Raw genomic sequence first — 18,344 nt, forward strand, 5'->3', positions numbered from 1 at the left:
GAATCAAGAAAAACAAAAAGTCTCTGGGAGGATGTTCATAGGCTACACACAGACACCACACTGTTTTATCTATGTGGTTTAAACACCTGCTTGAATATAAAGTGACAGCCTGGAATTAATCCCTCATAGACATTAATGAACTATTATATATTTTCATATAAGAATTTGTTTATGAACATACATTGCCACATGTTTGTAAGAGCCAAAAGCTAGAACTAAACTAAATGGCCTCTTATTCAGCAACAAAAGAAAATGTATATCAGATTCACAGTCACTAAATTTTAGAAATCATAAATGTTTTAAGTTTTCAAATTTTGGAATATTTTCTTATGGATGTAACCCATCTAAGCACACTATTATTGTTTCTTACATACCTAATGCCTATGATCTAAAGGTAATTACTATACAATATTTTAATAGTCTGTACTTTAACTTCAAGATATCATATAATACCAAGTACAGACTTTTCTTGTACCAGCATGTCAGTGACAAAGGTTCTCAGTTTGAATCTTATAATTTCAGATTAGGTATACTTCACTTATATTGATATATTCAGTAATACTGAGGACCCCAGAATAGTTATACTGACTGAAAAATGAATAATAAAAACAGTACTCCTTCAGGATTCCCTCTAAGACTAGAAGGGGAGGGGCTAGAGAAGGCAGTTCCAGTGAAGCAGGTGAGAAGATAGTGCACATTCATTATGTTGATCATAATGGTGCTTTCAGAGGTAGACGTGTACATGTGAGGCCATGTCACAACTCACCAGTGTACAGCTTACTGTATGTCAGTTATGTTAATTGATTTAATATTAAAATAAGAAAAAATAACCTCTAATGGTCTGTATGGTCGATGCAGAAAAAGCAAAAGGTTAGCAGGCGTCATCAGACACTTCTACCATTTCCTGTACTGGTAATGAGCCAATATTTGATAGGAAAGTAACATTTCCCTTCATTGTACTTTGTCATGCCTCAATTATATAAAGCCTTTCCTAAATGTTAGCGAATAAGCAAGGCTGGCTGTCCTTGACCCACCTATAACCAGTTTGAACCCAAATGCCTGTATTTTCAAGTGCCATCTCCTAGCATGCCTGTTGACACACAGTTCATCCGCAGTCTGCCTACATCTCCTGCCTTGTTCTCCTCAGTCCTACACACCTCCAAGCAATGAGTTCAAGATTAGCATGAAATTGGAAGCACAGGACCCCAGGAACACCACGTCCACCTGTATTGCCACAGTAGTTGGACTGACAGGTGCCCGACTCCGTCTGCGCCTTGATGGCAGTGACAACAAGAATGACTTCTGGAGACTGGTTGACTCCTCCGAAATCCAACCAATTGGAAACTGTGAGAAGAATGGCGGTATGCTGCAGCCACCTCTAGGTGAGTAACTAGAGCCTGGTTCTCCCTGGCCAATGGGCTAGATCCAAAAAGTATGCATTACATTATGGAAAAGTCTGGAGCACATACCTACTCTCTCATAGGATAGTTCCCCTGAAAGGCCCACCTAAAATAAAGAGACTTGTCTTTACCTTAGTGTAGGGTGTAAGTCCTCACCCTTTGTAACCTAACAATAGGCCATACTCCTCCCCATCTGTGTCAGTGCTCATTTATCCTGAAAGAGAAAAATGGAAGGGGATTGCTCCATTTAACCTACTTCAAAAAACATGGAGGGAGAGAGGGAGGGAAGGAGGGAGGGAAGGGGGGGGCAGAGATCATGACCGCATAAAGCTCTTATCAACCCCAAAAAACACAAAAGAGAGAATTCACCTGGAGGAAAGGATACTATTTTTTTTCCTTTTTTTGTTGGATATTTTATGTATTTACATTTCAAATGTTATCCCCTTTTCCTACTCTTCCCCCCTACCCCCTGCTTCTATGAAGATCCTCCCACTGCCACCTACCCACTCCCACCTTAACACCCTGGCATTCCCTTACACTGGGGAAACAAGCCTTCATAGGACCAAGGGCTTTTCCTCCTACTGATGCCAGACAATGCCATCCTCTGCTACATATGCAGCTGGAGCTATGATATCTCCATGTGTGCTCTTTGGTTGGTGGTTTAGACCCTGGGAGCTCTGGGGTGTCTGGTTGGTTGATATTTTTGTTCTTTCAATGGGGTTGCAAACCCCTTCAGCTCCTTCAGTCTTTTTCCTAACTCCTCCACTGGGGTCCCTGTGCTCGGTCTGATGGTTGGCTGCAAGCATCCTCATCTGTATCAGTAAGGCTTTGGCAGAGCTTCGCAGGAGACAGCTATCTCAGGCTCCACTCAGCAAGACTTTCTTGGCATCAGCAATAGTGTCTGGGTTTGGTGGTTGCATATGGGATGAATCCCTAGGTGGGGCAGTCTCTGGATGACCTTTCCTTCAGTCCCTGCTTTACTCTTTGTCCCTGTATTTCCTCCTGTGAGTATTTTGTTTCCCCTTCTAAGAAGGATTGAAGCATCCACACTTTGGTCTTCCTTCTTCTTGAGCTTCATGTGGTCTGTGAATTGTTTCTTGGGTATTCTGAGCTTTTGGGCTAATATCCACTTAACTAGTGAGTGCATACCATGTGTGTTCTTTTGTGACTGGGTTACCTCACTCAGGATGATATTTTCTAGTTCCATCCATTTGCCTGCAAATTTCATGAAGTCATTGTTTTTAATAGCTGAATAGTATTAATAGTACTACTCCATTGTATAAATGTACCACGTTTTCTGTGTCCATTCCTCTGTTGAAGGGCATCTGGGTTCTTTCCAGCTTCTGGCTATTATAAATAAGGCTGCTGTGAACATAGTGGAGCATGTGTCCTTGTTATATGTTGGAGCATCTTTTTGGGTATATGCCCAGGAGTGGTCTAGCTGGGTCCTCAGGTAGTGCTATCTCCAGTTTTCTAAGGAACTGTTAGGCTGATTTCCAGAATGGTTGTACCAGTTTGCAATTCCACCAACAATGGAGGAGTATTCCTCTTTCCCCACATCCTTGCCAGCATCTGCTGTCACCTGAGTTATCTCAGGGGTCCAGGTTAATTGAGACCACTGGTCCTCCTACTGGGTTGCCCTCCTCCTTAGCTTCCTCCAGCTTTTCCCTAATTCAACCACAGGGGTCAGCAGCTTCTGTTCGTTGGTTGGGTGCACATATCTGCATCTGACTCTTTCAGCTGCTTGTTGGGTCTTTTGGAGGGAAGTCATGGTAGGTCCTTTTTTGTGAACGTCCCATAGCTTCAGTAATGGTGTCAGGTCTTGGGGCCTCCCCTTGAGCTGGATCACACTTTGTGCCTGTAGCTGGACCTTCTTTTCCTCAGGCTCTTCTTCATTTCCATCTCTGCCGTTCTTTCAGACAGGGAGAATTGTGGGACAGAGCTTTGGCTGTGGGTTAGCAACCCCATCCCTCACTTGATGTCCTGTCTTTCTGCTGGAGGTGGATTCAATAAGTTCCCTCTCCCCATTATAGGGCATTTCATCTAGGGTCTCCTTACAGGAGCTTTCTAGTTTCATGGGGTCACATTTATCAATACTTGATCTTAGAGTGTGTGCCACTGGAGTTCTGTTCAAGAAATTTCTGCCTGTGCCAATGAGTTCAAGGCTCTTCCCCACTTTCTCTTCTATTAGATTCAGTGTATCTGGTTTTCTGTTGAGGTCCTTGATTCACTTGGACTTGAGCTTTGTGCATGGTTACAAATATGGTTCCATTTTCATTTTTCTACATACAGACAGCCAGTTAGACCAGCAACATTCATTAAAGATGTTTTTTTTTTCCATTGTATATTTGTGGCTTCTTTGTCAAAGATCAAGTGTGCATAAATATGTGGTTTTATTTCTGGGTCTTCAATTTTATTCCATTGATCAACCTGTCTGTCTCTGTACCACTGCCATGTAGTTTTTTGTTTGTTTGTTTGTTTTTTGTTCTTTTTTTTTTTATCACTATTGCTCTATGGTGGAGCTTGAGATCAGGGATGGTGATTCCCCCAGCCGTTCTTTTATTGTTAAGAATGTTTTAGGTTGGGGATTTAGCTCAGTGGTAGAGTGCTTGCCTAGAAAGCGCAAGGCCCTGGGTTCGGTCCTCAGCTCCGGGAAAAAAGAAAGAAAAAAAAAAGAATTATTTTAAGAATGTTTTAGCTATTCTTTTTTTTTTTGTTTTTGTTTTTGTTTTTGTTTTTGTTTTTTGCCTTTCCAGGTGTTTTAATAGGGTTTTATGTCCTCTCCCCCAGTTCTCTCCCAGTTCTTACTTGGCCCTTGGAATTTTCTCTTTAAGGATCCATCTATTCTTTTAGTTAAACTAATAATCATACTTCTCTTTCAGATCACAGTCATTCTTTTTTTTTTCTTAATGGCTGAGAAAATGAGGCCACCTCATGAGTTACTAATACAGTTACTATTGACTGTGGTGGGTTTTCATGAGTGATAAGTTACAGAACATGTTCCGTTCAGGATGCTGAGCTATGTTAACTGCACTCAGGAATATGTATCATTTAAAAGAGTCTAACATTTTCTTCCTTGTGAAAAGAGTTACACTGGAAAATTTCAAGTATGTACAAAAGTAAACAACACAATTGTGTCAGTCTGTCTTCTACCGTTATAATTGACACTGTGTACTCAAGTATCTGAGTATCTGTACTTGATTGTTTCTGTCCTAAAGTACAAATATAGTACCACCTTTTCATGAAACAGTGTCTCTTTTATAGGCAAGACTATTCTTAAAACATAACTGCACCCTATTATCACATGAATAATTAAATTCACTTATTTTTGTTTTTTGAGACAGGGTTTCTCTCTGTGGCCGTGGCTATTCTGGAACTCACTCTGTAGACCAGGCTGGCCTCAAATTCAGAGCTCCACCTGCCTCTGCCTCCTAAGTGCTGGGATTAAAGGCATGAAACAGGCTAGGCTTATTTCTTAATACCATTAAATATTTAGCATTTAGAATTTGCTATTGTCACACCACCTTTACTTTTTCTGTCTTCCCTGGTCTGTTTCTTATTTCACATGTCTTTGATCTCCTCGCCTCTTCTGCTTGTCTTTTCCTCCTTCTCTGCTTAATTCTTCTCTTTCCCTCCTTCTCATTCCACCTCCCCCTCTCATATCCTTCCCTCTCTTTTCATATCCTCTTTATATTTCTTCCTTCTCCTCTCTCCCTCTTCTCCTCTGTCCTTTCTCATCTTGAATTTCCTTGAATAAAGTTGGATGGTATAAAGATAGTATGGTTTTTTGGATTAATTTTTTTTTCTGGGTGACTCTATCACTAACAAGAATTGGGCTGGAGAGATGGCTCAGTGGTTAAGAGCACTGACTGCTCTTCCAGAGGTCCTGAATTCAAATCTCAGCAACCACATGGTGATTCACAACCATCTGTAATGGGACCCGATGCCCTCTTCTGGTGTGTCTGAGGACAGCTACAGTGTACTTATAATAAATAAATAAATGAATAAATAAATAAATAAATAAATAATTCTATCTTTAAAAAAATAATTAAGGTTTATTTATGTGGATTTTTGGACTTGCTTTCTAATTAATTGTGTTTGCAAATATGTAAGTAATGCATTTTAAAGTAAAGCTTATGAAACAAAGTATCAAGAATTCTCTCGGTGTAGTTTTTCCTGTTTGAATAGGTTACCTCTTTAACTTAATTGTCTATTTTTCATTCAAAAAATATAACCATAGACTTTGGATATAATTCAGAGATAGAGCACTTTCATAGTATGTATAATATCCTGGATATAATACCTAATACTGAAAAAGTAATATAAAAGCAAACAAAACATTTAGATAAATATATGTGTGTATACACACATTTACATATATATAACTATTATATGTTAATATGAATATATTTGTGCCAGAAGATTAATTATTAATAGTTATATCAAAGCATGCATACATGTACATATTTGAATGTGTATAATGCATGTGCATTACATGTATGCCTATGAAAGATAGCATACTTTACATACTTGTCTTAGCTTTGTCTTTTTTGTTTACTGGTATGTCCTAAAGATGATTTTACAGTGAAATAGAATTATTCCTACTGCCTTTTCAGGTTGCACAGTGCTATTTTATTGTGCTACTTTTGGACAGCCATTTAGAAGCACCTTGGTAGCAATAGTTGGTAGAATGCTTGTTTTGCATGCATGAATCTCCAGCATTTCAAAACAGTTACAACAAACCAGCAGCAACCAAAGGAAGCTAGTGTGTGAAGTGGGAATGTAACTCAGTGGTAGGTAACTTCTCATTTGCCCATCCTAGGGTATGAAGCCCTAGGGTTCAGTTCTCAACACAACAAAAAAGAAGAAACTCTTTAGTACTGAGAATGTAGCTTAGTTGGTAGAGATTAACTAGCATGTGTGAGACTGAGAACCTTGGGTTCAACCCCAAGAACTAAATAAACTGAGTGTAGTGGTTCATGGTTATAATCCCAGCACGCAGGAAATGGAGGTAAAAGACCAGAAGTTCAAGGTCATCCTTGTCTGTATAATGACTTCAAGGCCACCCTAGAATTCATGAGGGTTTGTCTCAAAACAAATAGAATAGAAACAATTTCAGAGATTACTAAAACTATACACTCAGTGATAATAATGAGTATCTAAATAAAGTCATGAAAATTTCTCTAAAAGCCTATATATCATAAAAAAACAAATCAAACCATTGGCTACTCATACTTAAATATAATTTTGAGTTAAGAAATATCACAAATTAAACTACATTTTCATGATAATATGAAGCTCTGATACCAGCAGAAACCAGAATAAACAGTTTATGCAGGCAGAAACTGTACAAAAAGGAAGAGCACTGGAGATCTAACACAGCTTAGAAAGAAATAGACTCATATAGAGCAGGAGATACTCAAAACGAAGCCGAGACCCAGTGGATTCAGATTTATGCTATTATGTAATAAAGCAGAAGGGTCTGAACTGAGAGTGTGAAGGACTAGAAAAAGAAGAACAATATTGAAAAAGCACTGTTGTGGGAAAGGAGACTTAGTGTTGAAACAGGGAAAAGGGATGCAAAGAGTGGAATTTAAGTCTATGTAGAACCTAAGAGAATAAAAATCAAAAGGCATCCCAGCCTCTTCATCCCTTTTCAAAGAAATCTGTTTTCTGAAGAAACTACATTTCATTTAGGCAACTCAGAAACTAAGTTCTCTGCCAAAATAGAACCTCTGGATTCTATTGGTCTAGGAAAAATAGACACTTTAAAATAATCAGTCAACATCCATAAAAAGGAAGAAAAGCAGATGAGGATAAAACTGCTTCAGTTACTGAAAATCTTGTTGCTAAAACCAATGACTAACCAGAAAGAAACTTACACAGCAACCTAACGAGCTAAACAAGTACAGACAGGTGGAGAAAAACACCTTGACTCACAGTGAAAATCACACTAGAAATGTGTGCTAGAAGATGTGAAATGGAATTGTCCAAACTCAGGAAACACTGATGAGCCAATCAGCTCAATTAAAAATTCAGTTCCAAGATGACCAATGAGACAACAGATCCAAATGAAAATACTATAAGAAAAGTCAAAGAAGTAAAAACATCCAAGATAGACTAGAAAGATAAAATCTCATAGAAAGGACATACTGGAATATAGAACATGGTCCAAAAGATCACCCTGTACAGGTGGGTTTGTTTGACAAACAAAACAGAACAAAATAAAGTTTTTAAAGTAAAAAAAAAAAAAGGACGTAAATCTATGTTTAAGGGGCTACTTTTTACTTCCTGGGAAGTGTACTTCAGATTAGTCAACCCTGAAACATTAAATTCTAAAAAGAAGAGGAAAAAGCAGTGGCAGTCAAGTCTTTTTTGTTTCTTTTTTTAAATTATTTTACTTATTTACATTCCAGTCATTGCCGCCCTCAGTTCCCCCTCCCACAGTTCCTCATCCCATTCCTCCTTCCCCTCGCCTCTAAGAGGGTCTCTCCCCCAACCCCCTAAGGCCTCCCCCTTCCCTGAGCCTCAAGTCTCTTGGGATTAAGTACATCTTCTTCCACTGCAGCCAGACCAGGCAGACCCCTGCTACATATGTGCCCGGGGGCCTGGAACTAACCCTTCTATGCTCCAGGTTGGTGGCTCAGTCTCTTGGAGCTCCCAAGGGTCTGGATTGGATGAGAATATTGGTCTTTCTATGGGGTGAGTCTCCCTTTCAGCTTCTTCAATCCTTCTATTCAACCATAGGGGTCTCCGACTTCAGTCCAATGGTTGGGTGTAAGTATCTGTGTCTGTTTCAGTCTCAGCAGCTGGTGGGGCCTCTCTGAGGACAGCTATGCTAGGCTCCTGTAAGCACATCATAGCATAGTGGTGTCAAGCCTTAATGCCCCTCTCCCTATGAGATGGATCCCAAGTTGGACTTCCTTTCCTTCAGGCTCTTCTCCATTTTTTTCCCCCTGCGGTTCTTTTAGACAAAATCAATTCTGGGTCAGGAATTTTGACTGAATTAGTAAACCTGTCCCTCCATTTCAGGCCCTATCTACTGGAGGTGGACTCTTAAGTACCCTCCCCCCAATGTTGGACATTTTGGCTAGGGTCACCACCAATGAGTCTGTAGACTGTCTCACCTCCCCGGTCTCTGGTACTTTCTAGAGGGTCCTCCCACCTCCCACTCCCCATGGCTGCCTATTTCCATTCATTCTTTTGGTCCTCTGGACTTCTCTCCTGCCCCCCTTTTCCCCTCCTCTCCACTCTTCCACCCAGGTCCCTCTCTCCCTCTGCCTCCCGTGATTATTTCCTTCCCCCTTCTAAGTGGGATTGAACCTTTTTCACTTGGGCATTTCTGCTTGTTACACTTCTTATGGTCTGTAGATTGTATCCTAGGTGTTCTGTATTTTTTGGCTAATAACCACTCATCAGTGAATGCATACATACATTTCTTGTTTGGGTCTGAGTTACCTCATTCAGGATGATATTTTCTAGTTCCATCCATTTGCCTACAAACGTCATGATCTCATTTTAATAGCTGACTAGTATACCATTGTGTAAATGAACCACATTTACTAAAACCAACCTTACTAAAGCTCAAAACACACATTGCACCTCACACAATAATAGTGGGAGATTTCAACACCCCACTCTCATCAATGGACAGATCATGGAAACAGAAATTGAACAGAGATGTAGACAGACTAAGAGAAGTCATGAGCCAAATGGACTTAACGGATATTTATAGAACATTCTATCCTAAAGCAAAAGGATATACCTTCTTCTCAGCTCCTCATGGTACTTTCTCCAAAATCGACCATATAATTGGTCAAAAAACAGGCCTCAACAGGTACAGAAAGATAGAAATAATCCCATGCGTGCTATCAGACCACCACGGCCTAAAACTGGTCTTCAATAACAATCAAGGAAGAATGCCCACATATACTTGGAAATTGAACAATGCTCTACTCAATGATAACCTGGTCAAGGAAGAAATAAAGAGAGAAATTAAAAACTTTTTAGAATTTAATGAAAATGAAGGTACAACATACCCAAACTTATGGGACACAATGAAAGCTGTGCTAAGAGGAAAACTCATAGCGCTGAGTGCCTGCAGAAAGAAACAGGAAAGAGCATATGTCAGCAGCTTGACAGCACACCTAAAAGCTCTAGAACAAAAAGCACATACACCCAGGAGGAGTAGAAGGCAGGAAATAATCAAACTCAGAGCGGAAATCAACCAAGTAGAAACAAAAAGGACCATAGAAAGAATCAACAGAACCAAAAGTTGGTTCTTTGAGAAAATCAACAAGATAGATAAACCCTTAGCCAGACTAACGAGAGGACACAGAGAGTGCGTCCAAATTAACAAAATCAGAAATGAAAAGGGAGACATAACAACAGATTCAGAGGAAATTCAAAAAATCATCAGATCTTACTATAAAAACCTATATTCAACAAAACTTGAAAATCTTCAGGAAATGGACAATTTCCTAGACAGATACCAGGTACCGAAGTTAAATCAGGAACAGATAAATCAGTTAAACAACCCCATAACTCCTAAGGAAATAGAAGCAGTCATTAAAGGTCTCCCAACCAAAAAGAGCCCAGGTCCAGACGGGTTTAGTGCAGAATTCTACCAAACCTTCAGAGAAGACCTCATACCAATATTATCCAAACTATTCCACAAAATTGAAACAGATGGATCACTACCGAATACCTTCTACGAAGCCACAATTACTCTTATACCTAAACCACACAAAGACACAACAAAGAAAGAGAACTTCAGACCAATTTCCCTTATGAATATCGACGCAAAAATACTCAACAAAATTCTGGCAAACCGAATCCAAGAGCACATCAAAACAATCATCCACCATGACCAAGTAGGCTTCATCCCAGGCATGCAGGGATGGTTTAATATACGGAAAACCATCAACGTGATCCATTATATAAACAAACTGAAAGAACAAAACCACATGATCATTTCACTAGATGCTGAGAAAGCATTTGACAAAATTCAACACCCCTTCATGATAAAAGTCCTGGAAAGAATAGGAATTCAAGGCCCATACCTGAACATAGTAAAAGCCATATACAGCAAACCAGTTGCTAACATTAAACTAAATGGAGAGAAACTCGAAGCAATCCCACTAAAATCAGGGACTAGACAAGGCTGCCCACTCTCTCCCTACTTATTCAATATAGTTCTTGAAGTTCTAGCCAGAGCAATCAGACAACAAAAGGAGGTCAAGGGGATACAGATCGGAAAAGAAGAAGTCAAAATATCACTGTTTGCAGATGATATGATAGTATATTTAAGTGATCCCAAAAGTTCCACCAGAGAACTACTAAAGCTGATAAACAACTTCAGCAAAGTGGCTGGGTATAAAATTAACTCAAATAAATCAGTAGCCTTCCTCTACACAAAAGAGAAACAAGCCGAGAAAGAAATTAGGGAAACGACACCCTTCATAATAGACCCAAATAATATAAAGTACCTCGGTGTGACTTTAACCAAGCAAGTAAAAGATCTGTACAATAAGAACTTCAAGACACTGAAGAAGGAAATTGAAGAAGACCTCAGAAGATGGAAAGACCTCCCATGCTCATGGATTGGCAGGATTAATATAGTAAACATGGCCATTTTACCAAAAGCAGTCTACAGATTCAATGCAATCCCCATCAAAATACCAATCCAATTCTTCAAAGAGTTAGACAGAACAATTTGCAAATTCATCTGGAATAACAAAAAACCCAGGATAGCTAAAGCTATCCTCAACAATAAAAGGACTTCAGGGGGAATCACTATCCCTGAACTCAAGCAGTATTACAGAGCAATAGTGATAAAAACTGCATGGTATTGGTACAGAGACAGACAGATAGACCAATGGAATAGAATTGAAGACCCAGAAATGAACCCACACACCTATGGTCACTTGATTTTTGACAAAGGAGCCAAAACCATCCAATGGAAAAAAGATAGCATTTTCAGCAAAAGGTGCTGGTTCAACTGGAGGTCAACATGTAGAAGAATGCAGATCGATCCATCCTTATCACCCTGTACAAAGCTTAAGTCCAAGTGGATCAAGGACCTCCACATCAAACCAGACACACTCAAACTAAGAGAAGAAAAACTAGGGAAGCATCTGGAACACATGGGCACTGGAAAAAATTTCCTGAACAAAACACCAATGGCTTATGCTCTAAGATCAAGAATCGACAAATGGGATCTCATAAAACTGCAAAGCTTCTGTAAGGCAAAGGACACTGTGGTTAGGACAAAATGGCAACCAACAGATTGGGAAAAGATCTTTACCAATCCTACAACAGATAGAGGCCTTATATCCAAAATATACAAAGAACTCAAGAAGTTAGACCGCAGGGAAACAAATAACCCTATTAAAAAATGGGGTTCAGAGCTAAACAAAGAATTCACAGCTGAGGAATGCCGAATGGCTGAGAAACACCTAAAAAAAATGTTCAACATCTTTAGTCATAAGGGAAATGCAAATCAAAACAACCCTGAGATTTCACCTCACACCAGTGAGAATGGCTAAGATCAAAAACTCAGGTGACAGCAGATGCTGGCGAGGATGTGGAGAAAGAGGAACACTCCTCCATTGTTGGTGGGATTGCAGACTGGTACAACCATTCTGGAAATCAGTCTGGAGATTCCTCAGAAAATTGGACATTGAACTGCCTGAGGATCCAGCTATACCTCTCTTGGGCATATACCCAAAAGATGCTTCAACATATAAAAGAGACACGTGCTCCACTATGTTCATCGCAGCCTTATTTATAATAGCCAGAAAATGGAAAGAACCCAGATGCCCTTCAACAGAGGAATGGATACAGAAAATGTGGTACATCTACACAATGGAATATTACTCCACTATCAAAAACAACGAGTTTATGAAATTCGTAGGCAAATGGTTGGAACTGGAAAATATCATCCTGAGTGAGCTAACCCAATCACAGAAAGACATACATGGTATGCACTCATTGATAAGTGGCTATTAGCCCAAATGCTTGAATTACCCTAGATCCCTAGAACAAACGAAACTCAAGACGGATGATCAAAATGGGAATGCTTCACTCCTTCTTTAAATGAGGAAAAAGAATACCCTTGGCAGGGAAGGGAGAGGCAAAGATTAAAACAGAGACTGAAGGAACACCCATTCAGAGCCTGCCCCACATGTGGCCCATACATATACAGCCACCCAATTAGACAAGATGGATGAAGCAAAGAAGTGCAGACCGACAGGAGCCGGATGTAGATCGCTCCTGAGAGACACAGCCAGAATACAGCAAATACAGAGGCGAATGCCAGCAGCAAACCACTGAACTGAGAATAGGTCCCCTATTGAAGGAATCAGAGAAAGAACTGGAAGAGCTTGAAGGGGCTCGAGACCCCATATGTACAACAATGCCAAGCAACCAGAGCTTCCAGGGACTAAGCCACTACCTAAAGACTATACATGGACTGACCCTGGACTCTGACCCCATAGGTAGCAATGAATATCCTAGTAAGAGCACCAGTGGAAGGGGAAGCCCTGGGTCCTGCTAAGACTGAACCCCCAGTGAACTAGTCTATGGGGGGAGGGCGGCAATGGGGGGAGGGTTGGGAGGGGAACACCCATAAGGAAGGGGAGGGGGGAGGGGGATGTTTGCCCGGAAACCGGGAAAGGGAATAACACTTGAAATGTATATAAGAAATACTCAAGTTAATAAAAAAAAAAAAACAATCTGAGTCAGTGCGCACAAGGCAGGCCGTCCGTGCAGGGCTGACTGAGCATTGTGTGGCCACGGATAATTTGCTTTACCTTAACTTTAACCTTGAGTTGTTTCACCCGAAACATCCATTAGTAAGTTTTTGAACATATGGTGTGTCAATTAAATGGAATTACCATTGAACCAGCCTTTAATTTATAACACCCAAGCTCCTTTTCAGTGTAAAACTCAGATCTGTGACTGTAAGAGTATTAAAACAAATTTCCGATTCTCTTGAATTTGGATGGGGAGAGATCCACATCACTTGGGAAGTCGTGGAGTAAGATATTACCTTGTCAACATGTGTATCTTGCCCTTCTACCCCTAAAGATGTTTGCTAGGAGGTAGTAAAATAAAGAACTGTAAGGTATAGGTCTAACAAACATTAGGCAGAGAGAGCTTGGTGGAATGGTGGAGGGAAGATTGGAGGAGATTGGTGCAGGTCAAGGAAACCACAAGAAAACCCACAGAATCCCCTCACATGAGCTCATAGGGACTCACAGAGACTGAACTGCAGAGTCTGACGTAGGCCCTCTGCATAGATGTAGCTTGGCCTTCTTTCAGGACTCCTAATAGTGGTATCAGGGTCTATCTCTGACTCTTGCCTGCTTTTGGAATCCCTTTCTTCCTACTGGGTTGCCTCATCCAGCATTAATATGAGGGGGAAGTACCTAGTCTTATTGCAACTTGACATGCCATGTTTGGTTGATAACCCTGGGAGGCCTACCCTTTTCTGAAGGGAAACAGAAGAGGAGTGGATTGGGCGGCGGGGGGCAGTAGGAATGAGGACAGATGACAGGATCATAGTTTTTGATATTTTTTTCTTCATCAAAGTCCTCCAGAAATTCAGACTGGGTTCTCTCTCTCTCTCTCTCTCTCTCTCTCTCTCTCTCTCTCTCTCTCTCTCTCTGTGTGTGTGTGTGTGTGTGTGTGTGTGTGTGTGTGTGTGGTAACAAGGAACCATATTCAATTAGGAAATTTAGGTTTTATGCCCTCAGTTTCTAATGAATAGTATGTCTGCCAGATATTTCAACTCCATTGCAGTGGGATGTAATACTGTAATAATAAATAAATTATTTTAAAGATAGGGCAAACCATCATGTATAGAAATTGTCCCACTATACTAATGTGATCTTGAACAGCCTACCAGTCTATCTCCGTTTCATCTTCTATAAACTGGTAATAAATCATTTTGTCTTCCTTATGGAATTTTTTGTATGTTTAATGTCATGTGAAGTGGATAATACATTTGGTACACATTGGCTGTTGTGCTGATACCCTTAAATGGCTGAAAGGGTTTTTGCTTTTGTTTGTTTTGTTTTGTTCTTTTACTCCTCAAGTTTCCAATGAGATGGAAGACCCTCAGTGACCTTTCTTTAAAATGGAGTTGAATATTGACAGACACATTGCTCATTAAAAACTCAGGGCATCATAGGAAGAACAACAATATCAACCAACCAGACCCCCCAGAGCTCCCAGGGACTAAACCACCAACCAAAGAGTGCACATGGAGGGACCCATGGCTCCAGCTGCATATGTAACAGAGGATGACCTTGTCGGGCATAAAGGGGAGGAGAGGCCCTTGGTCCTGGGCTCATGCCCCAGTGTAGAGGAATGCTAGGGCGGGGAGAGCACCCTCATGGAAGCAGGGAGAGGGGGATGATTTTCAGAGGGGAAATCAGGAAAGGGGATAACATTTGAAATGTAAATACCTAAAGTATCCAATAAAATGAAAAAAACTCAGGGCGTGAAACCTAAATTTTCTAATTGTGCAGACATCTAATTAAATATGCCTCCATGTTATCTCTTACACACACCAGTCCCAACTTCTGGTGGACTTTGATTTAAAAGAAAAAGAAAAAACTGATCAAGGCAAAAGTAGCAGTCAAAAACCAAGCTCAACCCAGATTAGAGAAAGAAAAAAGGAGGCAAGTATTATATAATTTTATACCCAAGATGGCCAAGAAATTACCTGGTTTTCTGTCTGAACAGATTGTTTTAATGCTATTATTAAATCTGTCCATCGAAGGCCTACTTTGGTCTTATTTGGGTATGTTATTCTATGCAGCAATGCTGACTCTATATATCCTTACAGTGTGATCTTTTCTAGCAGAGCCCAGACTGTATTATTTGCATATTGTGAAACCGTAAGTGGTTTACCATTGCCTCCTTCCTCATCTATAAAGTGAAGATGTTATCTATGTTTTGAGGCTGTCTTAAGGATTCAGCAGTCAGTAGAAAGTGATTGGCACAGAACCTCACACTCAATTGCAGTTTCTGTCGTTAGTTCCATATTTTCAATGTTACACAGACTGACTTGTCCTCTGCCTATGATGAGAAGGCCAGACTTGGGAAACAGTTTTAAAACCATCTCAGGATAGGGAATTGAAGCCAAATTGAAAGGAGGACTTGGGGATCAAATTGGAAGACCAAGTCTAATAATGATCTTAATTTTTACAACCTACTCATTAATGGTCCATGGACTGTGTAGAGTTCACTGGGCATTTGAATTTTTAGGCTTACTTTTTGGAAATTGAGTAATTTGGTGTAGAATGATCATTAGTTTCATCATTTATTGTTCTTGTTATTTAAGGAAGTTAAAAAGTATGTATGTATGCGTGACTCTTCAGAGAGCCATAGGAAAATGGGGTGTTAATTTATACTGAGTGATTTACTAATGTATTATATTTATAATAATTTGTAAATTGACTTGATTAGCATTTTTTCTTAAGAGACTATTAGATTGTCTTTTATAATCTACTATCTAGATCACTTCCAAGTATCTATCCATTCTATCTTATATCTGTCTTGGATTTATGAAGGAGAATGTTTAAGGAATTACAGTAGTATTTGTCTTAGAGTCAGAACGTTGTTTTTGGAGACCCCGTTGTACACTTGCTGCATTACCTAGGATAAATTTGCGTTCCCTCCAAAGGGCCTCCTTTCCTTCATGTCTGAGCCATTTCTTCTGTCCAGCTTTTAAACCCTTTTCTAGGGCCTCTAATTCTGTGACTGTCACAGCATAGGTCTAGCAGGAAGAGCTAGATTCCAAAGGGAGAACTTGATATCACACTGCATTTGAGAACATTTTTTAAACCAGTTCTCCATTGTATTTACTGCAGGATTTCGGCTGAATGCCTCCTCTTGGCCCATGTTCCTTTTGAAGACGCTAAATGGAGCAGAGATGGCTCCCATCAAGATTTTCCATAAGGTATGCTTCCCTCAGCTCTCACCATCTGCAAGCTTTTTAAGATCAAATACTTGCCTCCCACCAATTACTGAGTCTCTGCTGTCTCTTTTGTTTCTGTGGCGTGACAGTGCTTCTCAAAAACTAGTTCAGTAGAAGATTTTTTAAAACACCTGTGAAGTGGATGTTATCTTGAGAGAATTATATTAGACTGTAATAATGAGACAGGATTCCTTGTTTGTGGGGTTCTAGCGCCCAATAACAAGCAAATCAAATAATATCTTTTTGTTGTTGGTTTGGTTTTTCAAGAACTAGAGATCCACCTATTTCTGCCTTCTGAGTGCTGGGATTAAAAGCATGTACCACCACCACTCAACTGAGAGATATATTTTTTTTACTTATCCGCAAAGTGAACTCTTCAGGATTGTTAAGAAATTAAGAATGTTTATTAGAACTATAAAATATAATACAATCCAAAAGCAATTTTTCCAGAGTTCTGTAGTCTGTGTTCTAAGTAAGGAGACATGAAGGAAACTGTTAACTCTAATAATATGTTTGTAGTCTTCTCATTATCACATTTAATACCCATCTAGCCTATATATACTAAGAATTATTAAACTCAACAATTAAGGAAGCATACTTTAAAATTTTTAACTGCCTTTATTTTTTTGTTTGTTTATGTGTATGGGTGTTTGCCTGTATTAATGCATTTATACCACTTACATGCCTGGTGCCCCCAAAGGCCAGAGTTATAAATGTTTGTGAACCACCATGTGGGTGCTAGAAGCCAAACCTGGGTCCTCTGAAAGAGCAACCAGTGTTTTTACCTGCTCAGCCAGCGCTCCAGACCCCTCCATGCTTCTGAGTAAGGAACTGCTCAGGATCACTAGATAGTAAGGGACAGAACAGAGATGGGTAACCTGTGTTTATTCTTTCTGTGCTGCAAAAGGAGAAAATGTTAGCCTGCTGATAGTTGACTTCTCAGTGCAGTGAGAGTCCCTGTAGAGATGACTGAGTTAGGCTTACCTGTGTTGCTAGTTAAAGCTAAATCATGGGAGCACCCTGATTTTCAGATATAATATATTAGGCCACTTGAAACCTCTTTCAGTGATACATACCTTAAACTGTGAGGTAGTTATATATGGAAGAGCCACTCTCTCAGTGCTTTGTGGCACTCCCTAGAAAATAAGAGAAGCAACTGTGTTAAATGTAAGTAACAAGTGCACAGCTGTCCTGGGGGCTCTGCCAGTCTTTATAGGACCATGTTCTTATATACCCACGGTAAAACACGGACTGCCAGTCTTTATAGGACCATGTTCTTATATATCCACGGTAAAATACAAGACTGCCAGTCTGTATAGGACCATGTTCTTATATACCCATGGTAAAACACAAGACTGCCAGTCTGTATAGGACCATGTTCTTATATACCCATGGTAAAACACAAGATTGGGATGAACCCATGCCAGAAGAACATAGATCTGAGAGCCTGGCCGGATCTGCTAAATTTTTCTCTCTTAAGTGAAACAGAGGATGGCATTTCTAAGGAAGAGACTCTGGGAAGGGGTGGTGCAGCCCTTGATGAGTCTTCTCCCCTGTGGTTGGGTTGTCTAGGGACTTCAGAGTTATATGAACAATTGCTAGGTGCCTGGCAGAAGCAAATGCAAAACTCTGTAGATGGTTCGATGTCACAGTAATTCAGTGAAGGACAGCCAGAGTGATCACTGGGTCCTGCCTTACAAAGACCTCAGAAACTTCGAAAACACATCTCACATGGTACAGATGTAACAAACACCACACACCCAAGTAGTCTCAGACAGTACAACTATCAGCTCACGGGTATAAGGTAAGTATTTTGCCTGAAGAACTGGAAGAAGAAATAAAAACATATATATATATATATGGAGGTTCTTTGGGTTCTGGGGGTGAAACTCAGGTTACAGATAGGACTTGAATTGTCAGGCTTGTTAGCAAGTGTCTGTAACCACCGAGCCATC

At 40.1% G+C, this 18,344-nt stretch overlaps 1 protein-coding gene across 45 annotated transcripts in view; it reads left to right on the forward strand.

Moving 5' to 3' along the window:
* Nucleotides 1–18,344, forward strand: part of Scmh1 (Scm polycomb group protein homolog 1) — a 124,621-nt gene that overhangs the window by 58,243 nt on the left and 48,034 nt on the right. For 44 of the 45 annotated variants that reach the window (XR_015619859.1, XR_015619861.1, XR_015619862.1 and 41 more), the window contains 2 exons: nucleotides 1,148–1,382; nucleotides 16,283–16,371. Coding sequence is in view for 32 of the 45 variants with exons in the window: in XM_087549916.1 (XP_087406042.1) it covers nucleotides 1,148–1,382; nucleotides 16,283–16,371 (324 nt within the window). In the remaining 13 variants the exon portion in view is untranslated. Of the gene's footprint in view, nucleotides 1–1,147; nucleotides 1,387–16,282; nucleotides 16,372–18,344 lie in introns of all 45 variants that reach the window. The other variant, XM_087549935.1, reaches the window with a different exon arrangement.

The sequence above is a fragment of the Rattus norvegicus genome, chromosome 5, assembly GCF_021556685.1.
Source record: "Rattus norvegicus strain SHRSP/BbbUtx chromosome 5, alternate assembly SHRSP_T2T, whole genome shotgun sequence".
In the NCBI taxonomy this organism is placed as follows: domain Eukaryota; kingdom Metazoa; phylum Chordata; class Mammalia; order Rodentia; family Muridae; genus Rattus; species Rattus norvegicus.